The 20,277-nt window shown below is 41.9% G+C and overlaps 1 protein-coding gene across 1 annotated transcript in view; it reads left to right on the forward strand.

The window, feature by feature from the left end:
- The first annotated feature begins 845 nt into the window (after positions 1-845).
- Positions 846-20,277, forward strand: part of DARS1 (aspartyl-tRNA synthetase 1) — a 72,493-nt gene continuing 53,061 nt past the window's right edge. Inside the window, exons 1-3 of the mRNA XM_030579714.1 lie at positions 846-1,045; positions 2,853-2,910; positions 11,785-11,877. Of these exons, the coding sequence (XP_030435574.1) occupies positions 980-1,045; positions 2,853-2,910; positions 11,785-11,877 (217 nt within the window). The 5' untranslated portion in view covers positions 846-979. The remainder of the gene's footprint in view (positions 1,046-2,852; positions 2,911-11,784; positions 11,878-20,277) is intronic.

Here is a 20,277-nt window from a genome sequence, read left to right on the forward strand (position 1 = left end):
TTGAAAGCCTGGCTCTTTCACCAACAGAAATTGACCCAGTAAAAGATATGACCTCACCCACCTTATTTTTCTAATATTCTGGAACGAACAGGGCTACAGCAACACTGCATACAAACCAGATTTTCTCCCTTTTGCTGATGCCTTCCAACTGCATGCTGCAATTCAGGAGGGGGGGGGGGATTTTGTTTTGTGTGATGTATGTGAGTTCGCGGCTGCTACAGTCCATAAGTCTGTGAGATGGAGCTAGAAAGGGAAATTACCACACGGACTGGAGCTGGGAGAAAGCCGGACTAGAGCCAGCACAGAATACGCAAGGCAGGGAAGGATGAACACCAGTCACACAGCAAGAGCTTCGTTAGGCCAAACGTAGACACTCGAAACTCCAATTTAAACTGGACTCGCATGCTAACCAGCCCGCCCAGTCTTGGGGGGCGGGGGAGGAGAAGCAGCCAGGCACCAAACAGCTGGGCACAACCTCCATTTCTGGCATCAGCTGGGCGCTGGCACCTGCAGGGGCGGAAGCACCTGGCTATTCCCCAGGCACCGGCCTGCGCTAAGGGCACACAGGCCGTGCCTGGGGCTGCGGGGCGCCCGCCCGCGGGGAGCGCACACTAACGCGGGGGTCCTGCTGGACAAGGCCGCAGCTAATGCCAGGGGGGCTGATGGTCCCCAGCCTCCCGGGAGCGGGGAGGAGCCTGAGCGAGAGGAGATGCTCTCGGGGGACAGAAGGCGGCGAGCAGGCTCCGCACTTCTCGCGAGATAACAGAACTCTCTGGGAGGATACGGCCGCAGGTAGATGTTCTCCCGTTGCTGACAGCTGCTCTCGCGAGCTCTGTGTGCCCGGAAGCATTGGGGCCACGCGGCAGAGCTGACGGAGTCGTGTGTGCGGCTAGAGCCGAGGAGTGGGGGTGGGGAGTGGGTTCGCCACGTCCTGTACGGGAGCCGCCAAGGGACAGAAGCTGCTGCAGGATCCGGCCAGATGCCCAGCGTCGCACGCAAGAGTCAGGAACGCGACCGAGCTAGCATGGAGCCGCCGCCTGCTGATGTGGGTCCGGGCGGTGTGAGGGAAAAGGCCCCGGGTCCGGGGGCTGGGCCGCCCGTCCCTGGAGGGGTGCTTGGGCTGCCGTGAGGGACGGGGCACAACCCACCCCGGGAGGCCTTCGGGGGCTGCTGGCTGCAGAGGAGGCCCTGGGGGAGGGGAGGCAGGTGTACCTAAGGTTTTCCCCCAGGGCAGGGAGCGGGGAGCCAGTGCCCACACCACGGAGACGGCTTCGTGCTCGCGTCCCGCTCCCCCGGGCTCCCGAGGGAACTATGCCCAGCCTCAGGAGTTGGCCTGTCACAGGGGCTCCTCCCCCCTTCCAGGGGACAGCTGCACCTCTATTTGGAGATCTCTGTGTTTATACGGCCCTTCTCAGTCTAGTGTCTGAGCTCCCAACAAACGAATGGCTTTTTATCCTTCATGGGGTTGTGTCATAGGAGTGTGTATGACCGGGGTCCTCACACGAGCAGTTAGAAACACTCCAGTTATTCTCATGGGACCGTCAAGTACCAAATCAACACCTCAGTGTCCCCGCACCAAAATATGAGTTATGGCAGCCTCCTGGTGGCCTGGGAAGCGTTTGTCTTACACTTTGAGATCACAGGTCAAAGCTGAGGAGTGGTAAACCAAAGTCTTTTTGCATATAAAGAAATCATTACCTTAGACTACATCAGGGGTAGGCAGCCTATGGCACGCGTGCTGATTTTCAGTGGCACTCACGCTGCCTGGGTCCTGGCCACTGGTCCAGAGGGCTCTGAATTTTAATTTAATTTTAAATGATACTTCTTAAACATTTTAAAAACCATATTTACTTTACATATAACAATAGTTTAGTTATATATTATAGACTTCTAGAAAGAGACCTACAAATGTTAAAATGTATTACTGGCATGCAAAAGCTTAAATTAGAGTGAATAAATGAAGACTCGGCACACCACCTCTGAAAGGTTGCCAGCAGCTGGCCTACATCTACTGTACACTTGAGGCTCTGAGATTGATCTACCAGTGGTCGATTTAGGGGGTCTAATGAAGACCCACCAAATCGACAGCCGATCACTCTCCAGTTGACCACTGGGTTCTACCCCCCACGAGAAGAGTAGGTAAGTTGCTGGGAGAAAGTCTCCCATCGACCCCACCTCATCCTGCAGTGTAGACCCTGCGGTAACTCAACCTAAGGTATGTTGACTCCAGCTACATTATCTTGTAACATAGGTCGACTTACCGCAGTAGTGTAGACATAGCCTTAATAATGGCATGTGGGACAAACATCAATAACACGTACCCATGGAGTGACTTGTTTAATTTTAAAATGTGAAAAAGGAACCCTTCATAGTTAATTCTGGGCACAAATGGCTTCACTAAAAACAACAGAAACTGGTAAGCCTCTGTTAGCTGCAGTTAAATGTACACAACTGCCAAAATATTCCAATAGAATAAGAAACTTGCCAAATCTGTTCACTTGTCAGGCACACGCCTGAGTAAACTGATGAACTTTACTTTGTTCCCTGGAGATCTGCAGATTTGGGCTCCAGGGGACTAAGAGGGAAAATGGATTCCAGGATTGGGATCCCTCTATTTATAATACCCTGTTCGCATGCATTTAATCTTGTAGCAGTTGTCAGTGGTACATCAGCTCATCTTGGGTATCATAATAACACATAGGGAAGCTTATAGGAAATAATGCTATAATTATTTTAGATTACCCTGTTGTCCTAACGTGGGTCAGTTGACTATTCAATTATTTTTTACATGCTGTAGTATACATTTTTTTTGACACAAATAATTTTTGTTTGTCCCCTCCAACACCTTTTAGGATTATGCTAAGGAGAGATATGGCGTGTTACCACTGATACAATCACAAGAGAAATCAGGTCAGTTACAAAAACAAAACAAACTTCTAAAACAATTAATACAATGTTGGATACTTGCGGTGCCAGTTTTGAACTAAAACACTTCTTTGCTAGACTGTTTTTCTATCTCCCTTGTCACTACTTGTCTCTCTATCCATGTCCATTTATACTACTACATCACAGGTGTCAACAAAAAAAATTCATTCCAATTGTTACTCTGGAATGTTAAAGGCTCTGAAAGCATTTGCATTGATCTGCAAAGACAGGTGATGAAATATTAGACAATAAAATATGGATGTCACTCAGGCCAGATCTACACTTAAAATGTAGGTCAACATAACTACGACACTTGGGTATGAAAATCCAGTCCTGAGTGCTGAAGCTATGCTGGCCTAACTCTTGAGGTAGATGCAGCTAGGTTGATGGAAGAATGCTTCTGTCGACCTAGCTTCTATCACTCAGGAACGTGGTCTTCCTACAGAAATAGAAAAATCCTTTCTGTTACTGAAGGCTGCATCTACCACAGGGTTATGTTTTCGTAGCTACAGTGCCACAACTATGCTGCTATTGTCCATGCAGTGTGGACCTGGCCTAATTTGTTAAAATGTTAATTCTTTAGCAAGGAAAGGTCCACAGATCTCACGCTGCCTATTCAGCTTGTTTGCAGTACTGGAAGTAGAGACAGATCTTTCAGTCAGTGAAGCAACCTATATGTCCCTCGAAGAACCAAGAGTTTTTCTCTTTGTCTCCCACTGCAGGCTTGACTCTTTCTCAGGATTAAAATAAAATTGCCTTGTACGTTACTGTTCTAAAACTGACTTAGTGAAATTTAAATTAATTCAGCAAGTCCTAGGAAATGGAATAGTATTTGTTCCCTTGGTTTGGAGTAAGCACTCTGATGAGATATTGCAACAGCTATCTAGCCATAAAACTATATATGTACTTATGGCCCTCATCACAGTACATGAACACCTAACAAACATGGATTTTTATTCTCACAACACCGCTGTGAAATAGGGAAGTATTCACATTTTACAGATTGGGTTCTGAAGTACAAAGAGACTAAGTGACTTGCCCAAGGTGTCACACAGTCTGTGACAGAATGAGGAATTGAACCCAGGTCTCCTGTGATCCAGCGCTTAACCACTGGACTAGTCTCTGCTCATAGCCTTAGATGCAAGAAACTATGGCAGAAAATAGTAAAACTTCAGGAAAAACCTGCCCCTTGAACATATCCTCCATAATGAATTGTATAAAGGGAGATCTTTGCCTTTTCTGCAGAGAGACCAAGACTTGGCAGTTGCTGCCTCTCCAAGAAAGTGATTGTGTGGGTTCTCCTCAGGGAAATGCAGAGCAAGGCAAGCAAATGAGGAGGAGAGGAGAAAGAGCCACAGGAGTAGCAGCAAGCAGTGCCTCCCTAAAATGGATCAATGGCTACATCTACATTATGAGCTGGGAGAGTGAGTCCCAGCTTGCATACACATGCTTGTGCAAGCTCTCATCTGAACTAGCACAATAAAAATAATACTGTAGCTGCAGCAGCACAGGCAAACTGTCCCACGTACAAGCCCGCATGAAACCTATGGGTACATACTGGGGGGTGGCAAACCTATGCGGCTGCTGTTCTCAAGCCAGAGAATCCAAAGGCTGTAGGAAGCTGCTGGATACTACATCCATAGCCACTGCTTGTGGTTGCAGCTCTGCACAAACTATATGGGGTCACCGAAGGACAAGGAACTGACATATCAAGATATACTAACAGAGAAAAGGTGATACATGTTTATGGGCCAACTCCATAAGGATTGCCCAAGCTGCTTTTCCTCCTGTGCCCTTCTCCAGGGGGATGCTGACTACCCAGCAAACAGATCTGGTGTTCCAGAGCTTCTTGGTTTGAAGATTTGCACCACAATAGAGTCCCAAGAGCAGCTCCCTCCTGCTAGTTTCAGATCTTCCACCAAGCAGCCTTGTGGACCTCCTTACCTTGATAAGGCGCAGTACCCTTCTTTGCCTTTCAGGGAAGACCCTGCACCAGAGCTCTCAAATCCAAAGAAACCCCACCAGAAATGCTGTGAAGGGGGAAAGTGCAGGAGCTATGAGAAATTCAATAGATTCTGCTTATTAGCAACCCCTTGGTTACTAGCAAAAAGTTGCCATTATGTAGCAGTTGCCAATAAGCAGAGGGCAGGTTTGTGGCGCTGCAGCTGGGTAAAGAAGTGCTGGGATGTGCCTTCCCTGGCTGGAGGGCCTTCAAAACTGCCTATGGATAGGGAACTGGAACCTCGATGCCCAGGCTTTCAGTGGGGAGGAGGGGTTGTGGGCAGGGCAGCAGCTGGGAAGCATGAGGGCAGGTCCCTCTACCTGTTGTGGGTCTGGAGAGAAGCTGTGAGCAGGGCAGCATCAGTGTGGGGTATTATGCAGCTTCATGGGCCCCCAGCATGGGCTCTCTGTGGAAAGCCCTGGCATCCAAGCTGCAGCTTCTCTCTCTGCAGCTGCCCAGCTTACAGCCCCCCTCTCCTAGTATGCAACACTGGGACTCCAGCAGGGGCTCCCCCATTAAGTAGGGTACAGGTATCCTAGCCCCTTATTTCTGTGTTCTTGATGCAGGCAGATTTGTGGCATGTTCTAGCACTTCTTTCCCTGACTCTAGCTCTGCAAACTTGCCTGCATCTGGGCCCTTTCCCCCCTCTCCCCCCCAAATAATGTTCTCAGCATCGAGCATTGCCAGTATCCAAATCCATTCCACTTGGTATTGGAGGAGGTCGTCAGATCTGAGTGAGAAAGCCCCTCAAAACCAAAACAGCTCACAGAAGAAGGTAGGAAACTCTATAATCACAAATCTAAGACTAAGGTAGATGCCATTTTCTCATTCTTAGTTTAGAATGTGGCAGCATAGGAAGGGAGGCCTCTTACCAAAGGACTCCACTGACAGAAGAGTGGTCTTATTGCTTAAAGGAAATTATGAGTCTGGTTTGTCCCTAACAGCATCAGCAATATCTACCCCATGGTATCTTCTCCATGGTATCCTGCACAGTCTTGGAGGAACTACCACTCAGGACAAGAGAGCCCATAATTTGGGTGCTTCCTTCTTGAAAAAGTTTATAGTAACTGTTCTTCTCTGATGTCCATATGGACACACTTCCCTTCTCAACCAGAGTCATGAATTACAACATGCTATATGTAGTCACATGTGGCTTTGCATGTGGAAAATCATCATAGAGGGTAAACAGCTTCTAGAAATTGTTTAGAAAATCATTGGGTAAAATAATACCAGAGACACCAACAGAAGCAAATAAATAAATGGGAAAAAAAAGACAGTGACTAGACAGCACAGGAAGAAATACAGACCATTCTACAGAGAAAGAGATTTTTTTAGGAATCATCCTAAACAAAGCATGACATAAGGGACAGATTGTCCTACCTTACACGAGAAGAGATTGCAGACCAGTGATCCTAGATTTCCTATATGATCCTTCAGAATGCGGCAGGACCTGCAAACCCATCAATTTCCAGGTGGATTAAATGATGTATATTGAAGACATACAAACCATGGAATAGGGTTCCTCTGTCATAAATTAGAACAAACTCCTTAAGATAAATAGCCATGTTCTTGCCCAAAAGAAATCTTACAGACACATCTGTAACGGGGCCATATGGTCATCAACCTATGGTTTGGCAGGATAGTGCCTGGTGCTGTAGTTCTTCAGTAGATGAGTTCAAGTATGAAAAAAGAAAACTGTGTTTAGTTCATCAAAATTAATACCCTGACCCCCAGAAATTCTCTTACTTTTAAAATCCCAGTGTGAGGATTTGTGGATTTTGCCTCACTGAAAAATAGGACATTTTGTATATGCTTATCTGAAAATGTTTTCTTCAGATTACAAGGTCCACAGAATCAACGTACCTTAGAAAAGTTGGATTTATAAGGAGAAACAATATTCATTTAAAAGAAAAACAGTGGAAAAGTACTTTCTTGTCTACATGTTCAGCTGCTCAGATCTTCTCACAAGTCCTTACAATTGTAGTTTGCTCTAAAATATTTCTCCCTACAGTTGAACCATGTCATCATGGTTTCCCTGCTAAAAGCTTTTGTACTTTAAAGAAAGTGTTTGGTGATCACTGTGTGTCAGAAGGGCACAGTATAAAAACATCTAATTGTCTTAATATGGTAAACTGTGGAGTATTAATACTGTCTCTTCCTTGCCTCTCATTATGGATTAGTCTTTACACATCCTACTTGATCTCAGTGTGACACTGAATACTGTTGCTCATGGTATTTATCCAGCACACTCCTCTCTGAATACTTCCTTTCCACTGTCTCATTTCGCTTTTCCCTATGAAGTACCTTTAGGTTTTTGTCAAGAACCAAAGAAATTGACCATCTCCTCCATCAGCATTAGGTCAAGGCCTTTCTTTTTGTCTCTATTATCCATTGGCTTCTAACTCCCCACTAACTTCCCACTCTTAAGTTTGATTCTGAAACTGTCTGGTCACCTGGATAAAAAGTCCTTTTTGGCTTGTGTCTTTATCTGTTTTTGACTAGGGTTTTTACTTAGCTCTCTTGACCCCAGACATATTTTTTCCCCATATTTCATGTCTTAAGTTTGTTCATTATTTTGGAACATTACTAGAATACATCCTTCTTTGACCCTCAGTCACTTCCCAACTTGTTTAATGAAATTGCTTGTCCTTAAATTTAGTGGTATAAATTTTCAAAAGCTATTTTGAATACTTCAATTTTTTAGTGCCCTCATTTTGAGACATCTTAATTGAGTAACCAAAATCAATAGTCACTTGACAATTAGCCCGAAAGGTACGGAATGATACAGCCAATTTATTCTCCCAGTCTAGGAAACAGGACTATTATTATCCCACTATATTAATGGATTCCTATTTCTCTCCAAATCTAAGTCAAAATTGTTCTGCTACTTTACACAACATTTTCATAGGTATTCCTCTCTACTACACTGATCTCAAACCCGTCTCCTCCTTCGATCATGGTCTGTTTGTAACTCTATAAATTCAGTCTCTCTTCTGCTAATGTTGGCAACCCTGCGGCTATCTGATGTTCTCACGTCCCATTAAATCATGTCTTTAGAATCTTTCCTGTCTGCTTCAGGCTGTGACTGCTAATTAAACCCAATTAACTTTCCCTTCCTTTAGCCCATTTCCCTTTGCTGTAACTACTTGCATCTTTACAGCCTTTGAATTTCAGCTTTTTTTTTAACACAACCTTCATCAGTCATCTTCCACTCTCTGCCTTTTATATTTATGCAGCACCACAGAAATATCAGAAGGCACAGACCCTGCCTCTAGGAATATACAATCTAAATTGGGCGAACACTGATAAAGACAAAGGTTTAGGGGAGGGAATGAAAGAGCTTGGTTTACAGTAAAGATTGACTTGTACAGTTGATACAGCTTGTTTTATTGGTTAAATTTTTCCTTGTTCAGAATAAGGTCAGCCACAAGAGAAGCTGGAGTGGAGTTAGTGGATAATAAGTAATTTAATAATGGGTTTTGAACAACAGATGAGGATTTTTGTCACCCTAAAAGGAAGTGGCTGTTTTGGGTGTAGTACACAGTATAGAAAAAAGGCATAGATGCACAAGTGAGAGGAAGAGACAAGGAACAACAAGGTGAAAATAATGGGTACAGCTTAGGGAGTGAACAGGACAGTAGATAGAAATAAAGGTTGATGTGTAGGCAGAAGCAAAAAAGTGTAGCACCTTGAAGGTGAGGACTTGGAGCTTGAGTTTGATCTGGGAAAAGACAGCCATTAAAGGGACTCCTGGGAGAGGGGACATAGTTGGAACAGCATGAAGCTACAACTTCTTGGATGCCTTGAAGAGAGTTGAGGGTCAGGGTTACAATCATGCAAGGCTGATTGTTCTTGTCATGAACAATCAGCATGTTAACAGAGAGAGGATAGAAGGGTGAATTTTAGAAATGTTAGAGAAGCAACAAGCTACAAAAGTAGCTGTGTTTACTTCTTCAAAAATAGTTTTCTTTATTATTCCTCTCTTTGGAGCTTGTTTTATTACCCTTTCTGTGTAAGATGAAATAATTCAAATTCATTTTTAAACTATATAAAAATTCATAGCAAAATGTGAGTTGTCTGATGAAAGCTGGACCATTGTATACAGTAAACTTTTATAAATGTTAATGCAGATTGCTGGTCATGTCTAATGCATTAGAGATTTGTAAAAAGAGTGACATATCAGTCTGTCTTTATGTTAGCTCCTGGAAAAAGTTGTAGCTTTGAAACTGTGATTTTAAATTAAGGTAATTCTAGTTCTGCCTAAATATCAAACTTTTAGAAGTGCTGGAAACTAGAGGTTGCACTATTTGCATATTTGCAATAGCAATGCTGAAATTGAAAGATAGGGAGTTGTTACTCTATAACACCCTTTCCAGCTGGGTAGATTTTCCATCTGAGTCCTCTGTGTACTTTCATTTTGTAGCTCTTTGTTTCTATGTGTCTATTATTTGAAAAGGAATGACTAGTTCTTTCCTATTTGGAGGAGTAGTGCTAACTGCAAAACAACTATGAATGTGTTGCTAACAGAATTTTAGGTGAAATGACATATATGTTACCCAGAAATACCTTAATGTACTCATGTTGTTGTAAAAAAGAAAAAAGAATTTTCCAAACCAAAAACTTAAATCCCAGAAATTAAATCCCAACCCAAAAGAGAATAATACCATTGCAGGGCAAATTGTGAAAGGTATTCAAAGGCAGAGAGGAGTTCAGAATGGCAGACAGTAACCTGGAGTGGGCAAGCGATGGGAGAGTTCTGATGGAAAGGGAAACTTGGAGTAGGGATGATGGGGTTTCTAGTTAGGGAAATTAAATTTGGTATTTGGAAAAGGTGGATCCCACTGAATGGAGAAATCTAGAAGCAGGGATTGAGCTCTGTGTTACCTTAGATTGCCGGTATAACATATCTCTTGTGAAGATAAAACCATTATCCCTTTTAATGAGTAGCGGTTTTAACCACATATCAACTCTGAATGATTAGATGTTATTGCTAGAATTTGTGGGTTATAAAAAGTTACTTATACTGTAACTGAACATTAGATACTGTTTAAAAATAAAAGTGGTGCTCAACATCATTCAGCAAAGTTACAGTCAAGAAATTAGGAAGAAGTACAGTTGAAAAGACAGGTAGAAATAAAGCTATTCTCATGGAGTTACTGTATTAACTGGTTGCGGCAGTGTGAAATGTCAGTTGTCTGGTTAGTTAATCCCTTTAACTATGGATTTATTTTAAAACTATTTTCCCCAATACTTTAATATGCTGCTTTATGGGCCATATTCTGCCCTTGACTGACCACACACAATTCCCATTTGTAGGAATTTAAAAAATAAATACATATGGTCTTTAGAGTTTTATGAGATGCACAGAGGCATGTAGTAAGTGAAGTTCTCATTCTTAACTGACTTTCCATTCTTCATTCCAAAGTAGTGATGGCTTAAAACTTAAAAGCAATATGTATTGCTTCCAAAATTGCACTTTAATCAAGACACTTAAACCATTGTCTTTATGAATGTCCCTTGTATCGTTAGACCATGTTAGTGAACACATTATGAAAGTCTAGTGTAGACAGTGCACTGTATAACACATAGTAAACTGGTAAAGCCTAGGAGGAACTTGGACTTTTATAGTGTGTGTTAGCATATGTTCACTAACGTGATCTAACACCACATCTTTAAATCCTAATCTAGACAAAGCCTTAATTTTCAGAGTGGCCTTTGGTTTTCCAGTGTCACTTCTTCATTCTTGGAATTGTTTCCTTTCTATTTTGCAGTCTCCATTTGGCTATAGTTAATCTAACATGGCACTTCAGCACCAGCCCAAAGATGGTATACAAATTTCTAGGCTTGTAGGTTATGTCTGCACAGTCTGTGGGAGTGAGCCTGGATTGGCTAGAACTTAAAAAATAGATGTATATTCAGTGCTTTGAACGTGTGGTTTGCACTGATGCTCCGGCTCTGAAGCCCACCCCCTCCTAAGCTCAACAGCCTGAGATGCAACTTCAAAGTGCTGTCTATACAGCTATTTTTACAGTGCTAGCATGAGCCGTGCTAGCTCAGGTCTGTCAACCTAGGCTTGGAGGCTCACTCCCATGGGCTGTGTAGACATACTTTTAAAAATTCAGCCTCTTTGGATATTTTAGCACCTAAAGATGCAGAAACATGTCTAATGGGGTTTTCAAAAGGACCAACGGATTTAACTCCCAAAGTATAATGTGGGAATTCTGACTCTAGGCAATCATTGTCACACCTGTAAAAGACTGTATGTTACATAGAGATTGCACTTGCAAGGCATAAGCCCTTTTCTTCCACAGCACCCTGGACCGTATTTTTAAAGTTATTTAGGCCTTCTGTGTCAGTATTGAGTTATATAAGTTTGGGTTTGCTCATTTAGAATTTTGTATGGATCCATCCATAGCTCTGTAGTGTTTCTGGTTCATGATTTTTTGTAAGTACACCTGCAAAATAATTTGTCTGTTATAAGGTTTTATGTCTCCAAAGGGCTGTAAAAGCATTAATTAATTAACAGAGTTTAGAAACTGATGTTCAGCATGACTTTCTACCTACACTACTTCTAATCTCTAAACTCATTTAGACCTTGTCCCCAATGACAATTACAAGTCAACCTATAAACTAGCCTGAACCATCTTGAAGCTAGTTGATCAAAACAATTCATCGAATGTTGCAAATGGAATTGGGGTGTTTTTAGTGCTTTTTAACACCCATTAATTAGTAATGGTTTTGGTTTTGTCATACAAAGATGAGCAAGTGCTGTACAGAAGTCTAGTGTTTAGAATGCAATGACAAACAATATTTATGTTAAGATCAACATACCAAAATAACTTTTTCATTTGATACAGATCGAGTTTTGGTTCGAATAAATGACTTGACAGTAGAAAAAGCTGATCAAGTGGTTTGGGTTCGTGGCAGGATTCATACAAGCAGAGCTAAAGGTGAGATGCATCCAAGTTTTTTCGTGCTTTGTTTTTACAATAAACTGAGTATTTTGTATTTTCCTTACAATGTCTCCTTCGCCAGAGAGAGGCAACATTATAAAACTTCTACTACTTATGTGTGTGTCATAAGAAAATACCAGATTACTTCCAGAATTTCACTATCCTTTTTCAGAACAATTATTGGCACTTATTTCACATTTAAATTTTAGTTATCGTAAAAACAATACAAATCAGAGTATGGCAGCTGCCATTTTGCTGCCCTATGTGATAATTTGAGACAGTAGCAGTCTCTCTTTCTCTCTCTCTCTCCCCCTGCCATAAAATGTTTGGGAGAAGAGAGACTCTGAGGTTGTTCTTTGTTAAACTGGAATCTGTATTGAAATAGCACATTTTGCTGTATGTAGCATTGCTTTTACTAAGTTTACTTTGTAGGCAAACTGTATCCAAGAGTTTTAAAACAGACAATCTTAGTCATTCTATTTTAGTTGAACTTTAGAGATTTGTTTAAAAACATACTTTCACAGCTACATAAATATTCAGATTTCTAAGCAAAACTGAATCGCATTCCAAATCGCTGCACAGACCAAAATCAGTCTGCAAGCTGAATAATTAATTTATGGCTTAGTTTTTGTTGCCATCTTGTCCTCTAAAGGAAACAAAACCATTTTAGTTTCAAATTACCAAAAAACTTCAAATTAAAACCAAAAAAAAAATCATCTTTCTCAGCTGAGAGAAAGGGAAAGTCCTCTGTAGGTCCTGAGTACTATGGGCTGTCACACAAGGCTGACAGCCATTTTTCTTCACTGGAACCAGAAGTTCTCCCTTGAGATCCGTTTGCAGTGTGCATACTGAAATAGGCTTTGGCCTTTCAGGTTACATCAGACACTGACAACTGTTGGGCTGATTTCAGCTGTTTTTGTCTATTCTGTTGAGAGTTGATAGTCCTCCCCAGATTTATTGAGTAAAGAACATAAAGAAAACGGTCCTCAGAAATTACATGATAGTAATCTGAGAACAGGAAAAAATGCAGGAGGCAAAGAGGGGAGAAGAGTTCAGTCCAAAAAATTCCCTGAGAAACCAATTTAGTTAATCTTTCTGTGGCGATAATAAAAAAGAATGAGATAGAGAGAGAGAATAAAAAGAGAATGAAAGAGAGAGAGAGAGCTTGTTCTGGCTTCTCTTGCTTTGTCAGAGTCCTACCCTCAGATCAGAAAATAACCTTAAGATAATTAGACTCTCTCTTTATATGATTTTTAAAAGTTTTAATTTGTTCTCATTTAAAAAAGTTAAATTAGGGAGATCTGTCTTGAGTTATTTAATTGTACTCGAGTGCATTCTTTGACAAAAAAGTGAAATTTCTGTGCACAATATTTTAAAATGCTGCAAAATTCTGCAAGTTTTATTTGTCAATAAATAAAAGCAGAGGCTCCAGCGTGGCAGTGAGGAGGGGCTGCACAAGGTGGGAGATCACATTGCAGCCTCCCTACCCCTAGGACACTGACTCAGCGGTGAGGCTGCACCCAACGCTGATATAGCACAAGGCCTGAGCCTGCCCCAGAAACACCCATGGCTCTGTGCCAGGTGCATCAGGTGTGGGGCAGGCAGGCTCACCCAGGGGGGATCCAGGTGGGATGAGAGGATTCTGTTCGGGACAGTCTGGGTGCAGACAGCACTATGATAGCATTGCCATCTTAATCCCCAGTGTAGATGCAGCCTGTCAGCATAGCTAACTTCGCTTAGGGATGTAGAGTTCCTATACTAACAGAAAAACCCATTCCATTGGTGTAGGCTGCATCTACATTATGGGATTATGCCAATTTAGCTATACCGACATAACTATGCCCTAAGTCCTGGGTCCTTAAAGTTGAAGAACACAAGTGAAGAGAAGAATTGATTATTTATCTTTCTATATACACAAATGAATACAACATTATATTTAGAGTTGGTCACATTTTTATAATCAAAAAGCTTGTCTAGAGAGAAAAATTTCTTTTTGAAAACATGGAAAACGTCTGAAATTTTTTCATCAAAACAAAATTAAAAATGGTCAGTTGTCAGTTCTTTTGGTTCTGCTTCCTCCTTACTTTTCTCATTCCTGCCCCCCCAGTGGAGAATGGGTAGAGGGGGCATTAAACAAACATTCAATTTTTTTAATAGAAAATATTTAGTTTTTTTTCGCAGCCCTAGTTCTATTTTGAGAGATGCAGTAAGTATACAGAGGCTTATAAGAAAATATGACACCTTGCAAGATTGAAACCAGATTTCTTGGCACAGCTTATTGCAAGATTTTTTTTTTTCATGCTACGCTGATGGAGGCCTGAACATATTATATGGGAAACATCTTAGATAGTAAGGTCTTATTTTCACTAGGAAAAAAGATGTGCTTTAAAATCCTAGTTTAGACAAGGCAGGTAATATGTTTTAGCTGGCTGAGGTAAATCCTGGGCTCTCTCCTACTGCAACCAACTAACAACTCCAACCAACTAACAAGTGTTCAAAACAAACCTTTTTCCTTGTGTAGGATCTTTGCATTGGGCTGCCTTGTATTATTTTTTACCCATATCTTTTAGTGAGACTTTGTCTTGGCTGTAACAGTATCTGATTTGAACACTGACGTTCTTATTATGGGACAAACCTTATTTCCTCATGTGAAAGTGATTGAACGTAGACTGTTAAAGCTCTTCATGAACTTTAAGTTTTAAGGAACAGCAAAAGATTTTGATACATGAAAAGAACTATAAACCTAAATATTTTTCTTGCATCCTGATGCTTTCTTTTTCCCTTTGTCTCATCTCAAAAGGCATCTAATCTTGAACTAGATATGATCATGACTCCTCTTTGATATTTTGTTTCACATGGTTTAGTCCTTTGGAAGAAGTTCAGATTTTTCCTGTTTTCTTTTAACTGTGCTGTTTTAATCATCCCCAGCAATGAAATTTGTTTGATCACTTATCATTTTGTGTGATTAGAAATAGTTGATATGAGAAAAGAGAACATTTTATGGAGTATACGAACAAGCCAAACCAACATTGCTCGTGACAAAAATATTGGAATCATTTTGTAATGCAGCCTCCCATCAGTGTGTAGCAAACAACTTTTCACTTTTGATTTTAGTAAAACTGCTACATTTTTGTTTCTAACCTGTGCAAATCAATGTCCTCCCATTTAGTTTACCGTCCTCTCCTTGAATATTTACTAGTATGATTACTATGTATCTGTTCTGAACTGTGTGTTTTTCTTAAACTCTAAACCAGCATTTCTCAATATCTATTTTATCTGATCACCTTTCTTTGTTTGCAACTCCATAGTGGTGTGTTCTTTTTTTAGTAAAAATTAACACTTACAAAACACTGGTATTTGATGGGTGTAGAATAGGGGTAATTTATCTGTGGAGGATTATCTTTGGTAGATACAGATATATCACTGAAAAGAAGTAGATTTGTCTTTGTACTGTTAGTTTGTGGAGGCATATTTTACAAACAAAAAACACAGTACATTTACCTCTGCTGTGCTCTGTTGAACTGTAAAGCTGTGAAGATTTTAATTTACAGCAGTCTCTTAATGTTGTTTGTGTTACAAACAAGTAAGCTCATCACTATATACCTACTCATCTCCTTTGTTTTCGCCTTCCATCCACGAGGTATGGAATTTTTTTGTGATCTGTTTTCTGAAAATCAAATATACTGAGTAGAACTTCTGCAATCAACATAATAGCGTAAAAAGTCTTTAGTGTTCACATCATTGCGATGTTAACTTTTGAGTACTTTTTGGTGCTTGTTTCATTTTCATATTAGCACTGACTGTTTTGTTTCAAACAAAATGTGTATCAGATGCTCTCCATTTATCTATTGAGACTTGTTTAAATTGTCTGCAGCTGCATGTTAGAGCTACGTTATTGCAAATTAAATCTGCAGTTCTAATTTTGAAGTCCTGTAATGCATAATGTGAACTGAGAATATTTGTGTATGCAATGCAATTCAGAATATTAAAATTATGATATTATTCTTGTAATTAGTCATTAGATTTGTCAATGTCATCTCATACAAAAATGTCAGTAAAGCTACTGATCACTAACCAAAGTAAACATTCAAACACTGTCCCTTGGGGAAGTGTGTTAAGTCAGGGGTGTTTGGCTGCAACTGTGGCCCATACTGTCCCTAGCAGGAAGATTGTATTCATATTTGACCAAGAGATGTTGAACTTCGGGAATTCCCTGATTCTGCCAATGTGGAAAGAGAGATTGAAATGGAAACTAGCACAGAGAGCCCAAGTGTTCTCCACTTGTGAGTGGGACATGGGTTGTGCTAAGGGAGTTGAGCATCGCTTTTGTTTGAATGATGATAGGACGTTCTCTGAAAGATCAAGGAAGCTAGTATCTGCTGATGTAGAAGAGGTTCAGAAATGTATCTAGGGGTTGGAAGTCCGCAGGAACCGTCAGGAATTCCAGAAGTCCTTATCCGTTCCCATTAGTTGTGGCTAGAAAAAAAGAATGGAGATATATGTATGTGCATAGCTTAACATGCTTTGAATAGATGTACAGTCCCTAGTTAGTATGCTACCCCAAGAGTGATCTTGCCTTACACTGCCTAATAGGAAGCTATCGCTTTTCTGTTTTGGATCTGAGAAACGGATACTATCAAGATACCCATGGAACTGCCCAGTATAAAAAAATAGCCTTCCTCTGTCCACTTGGATTCTACAAATTTCTGAGTGCTCCAGGGAATATCAGGGGCCCTGGACACGTGGAGTGAATGGTTAGTGATGTGAACTTTCTGAAAGTCCTGGTGTATCTGGATGACTTGGTAATGTTCATGCACACTTTGGAAGAGCATGAAGAACTCTTGTGGAAAGTGTTGGACTACCTGCAGGAATAAAGGTTGAAACTCTCTCCAAACAAATGCCAGTTTTCTCAAGAAAAAGTATAAAGGGCATGTTGTCTCTCAAAATGGAGTTGTTGCAGATCCAGATAAGCTGGAAGCCGTGATGACATGGCCAAGACCAAAATCATGAAAGGTTCTAAAGTTATTATAGGCTATCTGTAGAAGGATTTTCTGCCTTTTGTCAATCCTTAAATGAAATTTTAAAGGAAAAGGTTGGGCTCTGCATATAGGTGCCATCTACTACAGAGGCAACCCTTTGGAAAGTGGGAGACTCCCAATTGTAAGAACACTTTTTGGATGTTATAGATGCACTGACACCCATTTTTTTAGTATCACAGAAGCATTTATGTGGCTGTTAGTGAGGAAGGACTGGGAGGATTCTCTACCAAGAATATCCAGATGTATGGAGACCAGTTGCCTATGCTCGTAGGAGTCTAGAATTGTCAGAGAAAAACTGTCCAGTTCACAAACTAGAGTTCTTGGCATCAAAGTGGGTGACTGAGAGACTGTGACTGCGAGATTCCACAATTATCTCTATGGAGTGAAATTCACAGTCCATACATATAACAATCCTTTAACTTTATATCCTGAAGCTTTGTGTAAGATGGCTGAGATCTGGCCTGTTGATGCAGTCGTGAACCAAATTAGGGCTATCAGCATGCTTAGAGCCCCTCCTGGTGCTATATCTGAGGTGTATGCAAATACCACCCACCTGGATCTTACTTCATTACACAGATTGCACGAGGAAGATATCACCAGTGCTCAGCTTTAGAGATCCTAGGCTGAAAGTGATCCTGATTGCCAAAAGGCTAGGTAGACCTGTGAATATCATACAGAATGCACATCCAGATATCAAACTGACCTTGAGAGAGACTAGTAAACATTGAAAGGAGGCCTGTTATGTCAAGAGACTAGGAACTTGCTTCATCACCATTATCGTCAGCTAGTGTTGCCAGGAGATTTCAGGGACCTGGTTCTGAAGTCTTGCATGATGAAGGAGGGCATTCTGGGATAGACCAGACACTTGAGATGGTAAGAAGAAGGTTCTGTTGGCCCAGATTAGCAAGGAATGTAGAGGAATATTTTAAGAATTATGCCAAATGTTTAGCTCGGAAGACTTTACCTGTCTTCCCACTTAATATCCAAAACAAGGGACCCATATATCTTGTGTGTATTAACTTTCTGTCCTTAGACCCTAACAACAAATGGAACACTAACGTATTAGTGGTAACCGATCATTTCACTTGATATGCACAGGCGTTCCCCACGAAAGATCAGTGTGTGCTGTTGCTGTAGCCAAGATATTACGGACAAGTACTTTATGCACTATGGTTGGCATGCCAGAATTTGCTCTGACCAGAAAGTAGACTTATTAAAGAACTACTACAAATAATTGGTATAAAATAATCCTGGATGTCTCTGTATCATGTACAAGGAGATCCACAGCCAGAAAATTTCAAAAGGATGATTTTGTACGTGGTTGGGACTCTCAGCCCAATACAAAGCACAAATTAAGCCAACACATTTCACAGCTAGTACACGTTTTTAATTGTACCAGAAATGATGCTAATGTATTCTGCCTTTATTATCTAATGTTTAGAAAGGAAGCAAGACAACCTTTGGACATTTTTTTTGGAGTGACTCCAGATGACTTGTCTCCCTAAGATATATCTTATAGATATACTTTAATTTATACACACACACACACACACACACATTAAAAAAAAAATTAAAGCAACAACTGAAGAACTCCTATCAACTGGCTATCAACTGGCTATGGAGACAGAAGACAGTGAAGTGAAGACAGAAACTCAGAATTAGACTCAACGTGATCAATGCCAGCAAACAGAGCTGTAAACAGGGGAGTTTCAGTGGGAGTTCTGTTGGAGGAGCAGGTTTTTGTAGTTGTATTGTGTAGTGTGTAGTTTGTAGTTTGTGGATTGTCGTGTGTAGTGTGTGTGTGGGGCTGCTAGGAGCAGTGTGCTGGGAGAGCAGCGGAGCCCTGATTAGGGGGTGGGGCTTACCTGATATGGGGTCCTATATAAGGAGCCATCCAGTCAGGCAGCAGCACAGACAGCTAGCAAACAGAGCTGTAAACAGGGGAGTTTCAGTGGGAGTTTCCAGGGGGAGGTTGCAGGGGAGACTAAGACAGAGGAACTGACAAGCAAGTCAAGGGATAGGGTGGTGGTCTGGTGCCTGCTGGGGGCTTGTGTTGTGTTGACTACCAGGCGTCAGGTGGGAAGGCCATGACTGATACAGAGGCAGCAGTGAAAGACACAATGAGGATGACTGGATGTGGAAGCTGCGGCATGTACATGATCCTGGAGGGGGCGCCTGAAAAGAGCTTTGTCTGCATGAAATGCCGCCTGATAGAGCTGATGGAAGAGAAGATCCGAGGACTGGAGATGCAGGTGGAAACTCTGTTTGAGTTCAGAAGGGGGTTTGAGCAGACAATGGAGCACAGACACGAGGGGGCTGAAGGGATAAGCTCAGATGTGCAGATGGAAGCAGGACCAAAGAATTCAGAGGAGAGACTGCTGAGGGAGGAAAGTGAGCGGTGGAAGCATGTGACTAAGAAAACCAGGCAGAGGAAAAGACGGGCCAGTGAAGGAGAAATAGAACTCAGGAACAGGTTTTCAGAGTTGGAAAATGAAGAAGGGGCACAGCAGGTGGTCGCTGAAGGAGAGAGGGCAAGGAAAAAGTGAAGAGCTGATAGTCCTGCAAGAGGAGGGGAGGAGTCAATGGAGGCAACACCAAATATGAGCCCCAGGAGGATTGCGAGGAGGAATAGGAATCGAGAGTACTTGCAGCCGGTGGGTGCGGGAGATAGACCGGAGAAGCGCACTGTCACCAGGAAAAGGCAGGTCTACGTGATTGGAGACTCCTTACTGAAAAGAATAGACAGGCCTGTGACTAGAGCTGATCGGGAGAACAGAAGGGTGTGCTGTATGCCGGGTGCTAAGATACAGGATGTGGACCTGAGGCTGAAAAAGATACTAGCGGGAGCGGGGAAGCATCCGTTGATTGTCCTTCATGAGGGAACGAATGATACGGCTAGATACTCTCTGGAATGTATCAAGGGAGACTATGCCAGACTGGGGAAGACGCTTAAGGAAATCGAGGCTCAGGTGATCTTCAGTGGGATTTTGCCGGTTCCTAGAGAAGGGCGACAAAGGTGTGACAAGATTATGGCGATCAACAGATGGCTCAGGCAGTGGTGCTATAAGGAGGGCTTTGGGATGTACGGCCATTGGGAAGCACTTACGGACAGAAGACTGTTCTCTCGGGATGGACTTCAGCTGAGCAAGGAGGGAAATAGACTTCTAGGATGGAGGCTCACCGACCTGATTAAGAGAGCTTTAAACTAGAAATTTGGGGGAGATGTTCAGGAGATCTCCACGCCGGAATTTCCCCTTGAGAGGGAAGTAAACAAAGTAAGAGGGGATACAGCCGTGGACAGAAGAATTGACATAAGGAGGAAGGGTAATGTAGATAGCAGACTAACAGGTGATGGTGG

The sequence above is a fragment of the Gopherus evgoodei genome, chromosome 11 (genome assembly GCF_007399415.2).
Source record: "Gopherus evgoodei ecotype Sinaloan lineage chromosome 11, rGopEvg1_v1.p, whole genome shotgun sequence".
In the NCBI taxonomy this organism is placed as follows: domain Eukaryota; kingdom Metazoa; phylum Chordata; order Testudines; family Testudinidae; genus Gopherus; species Gopherus evgoodei.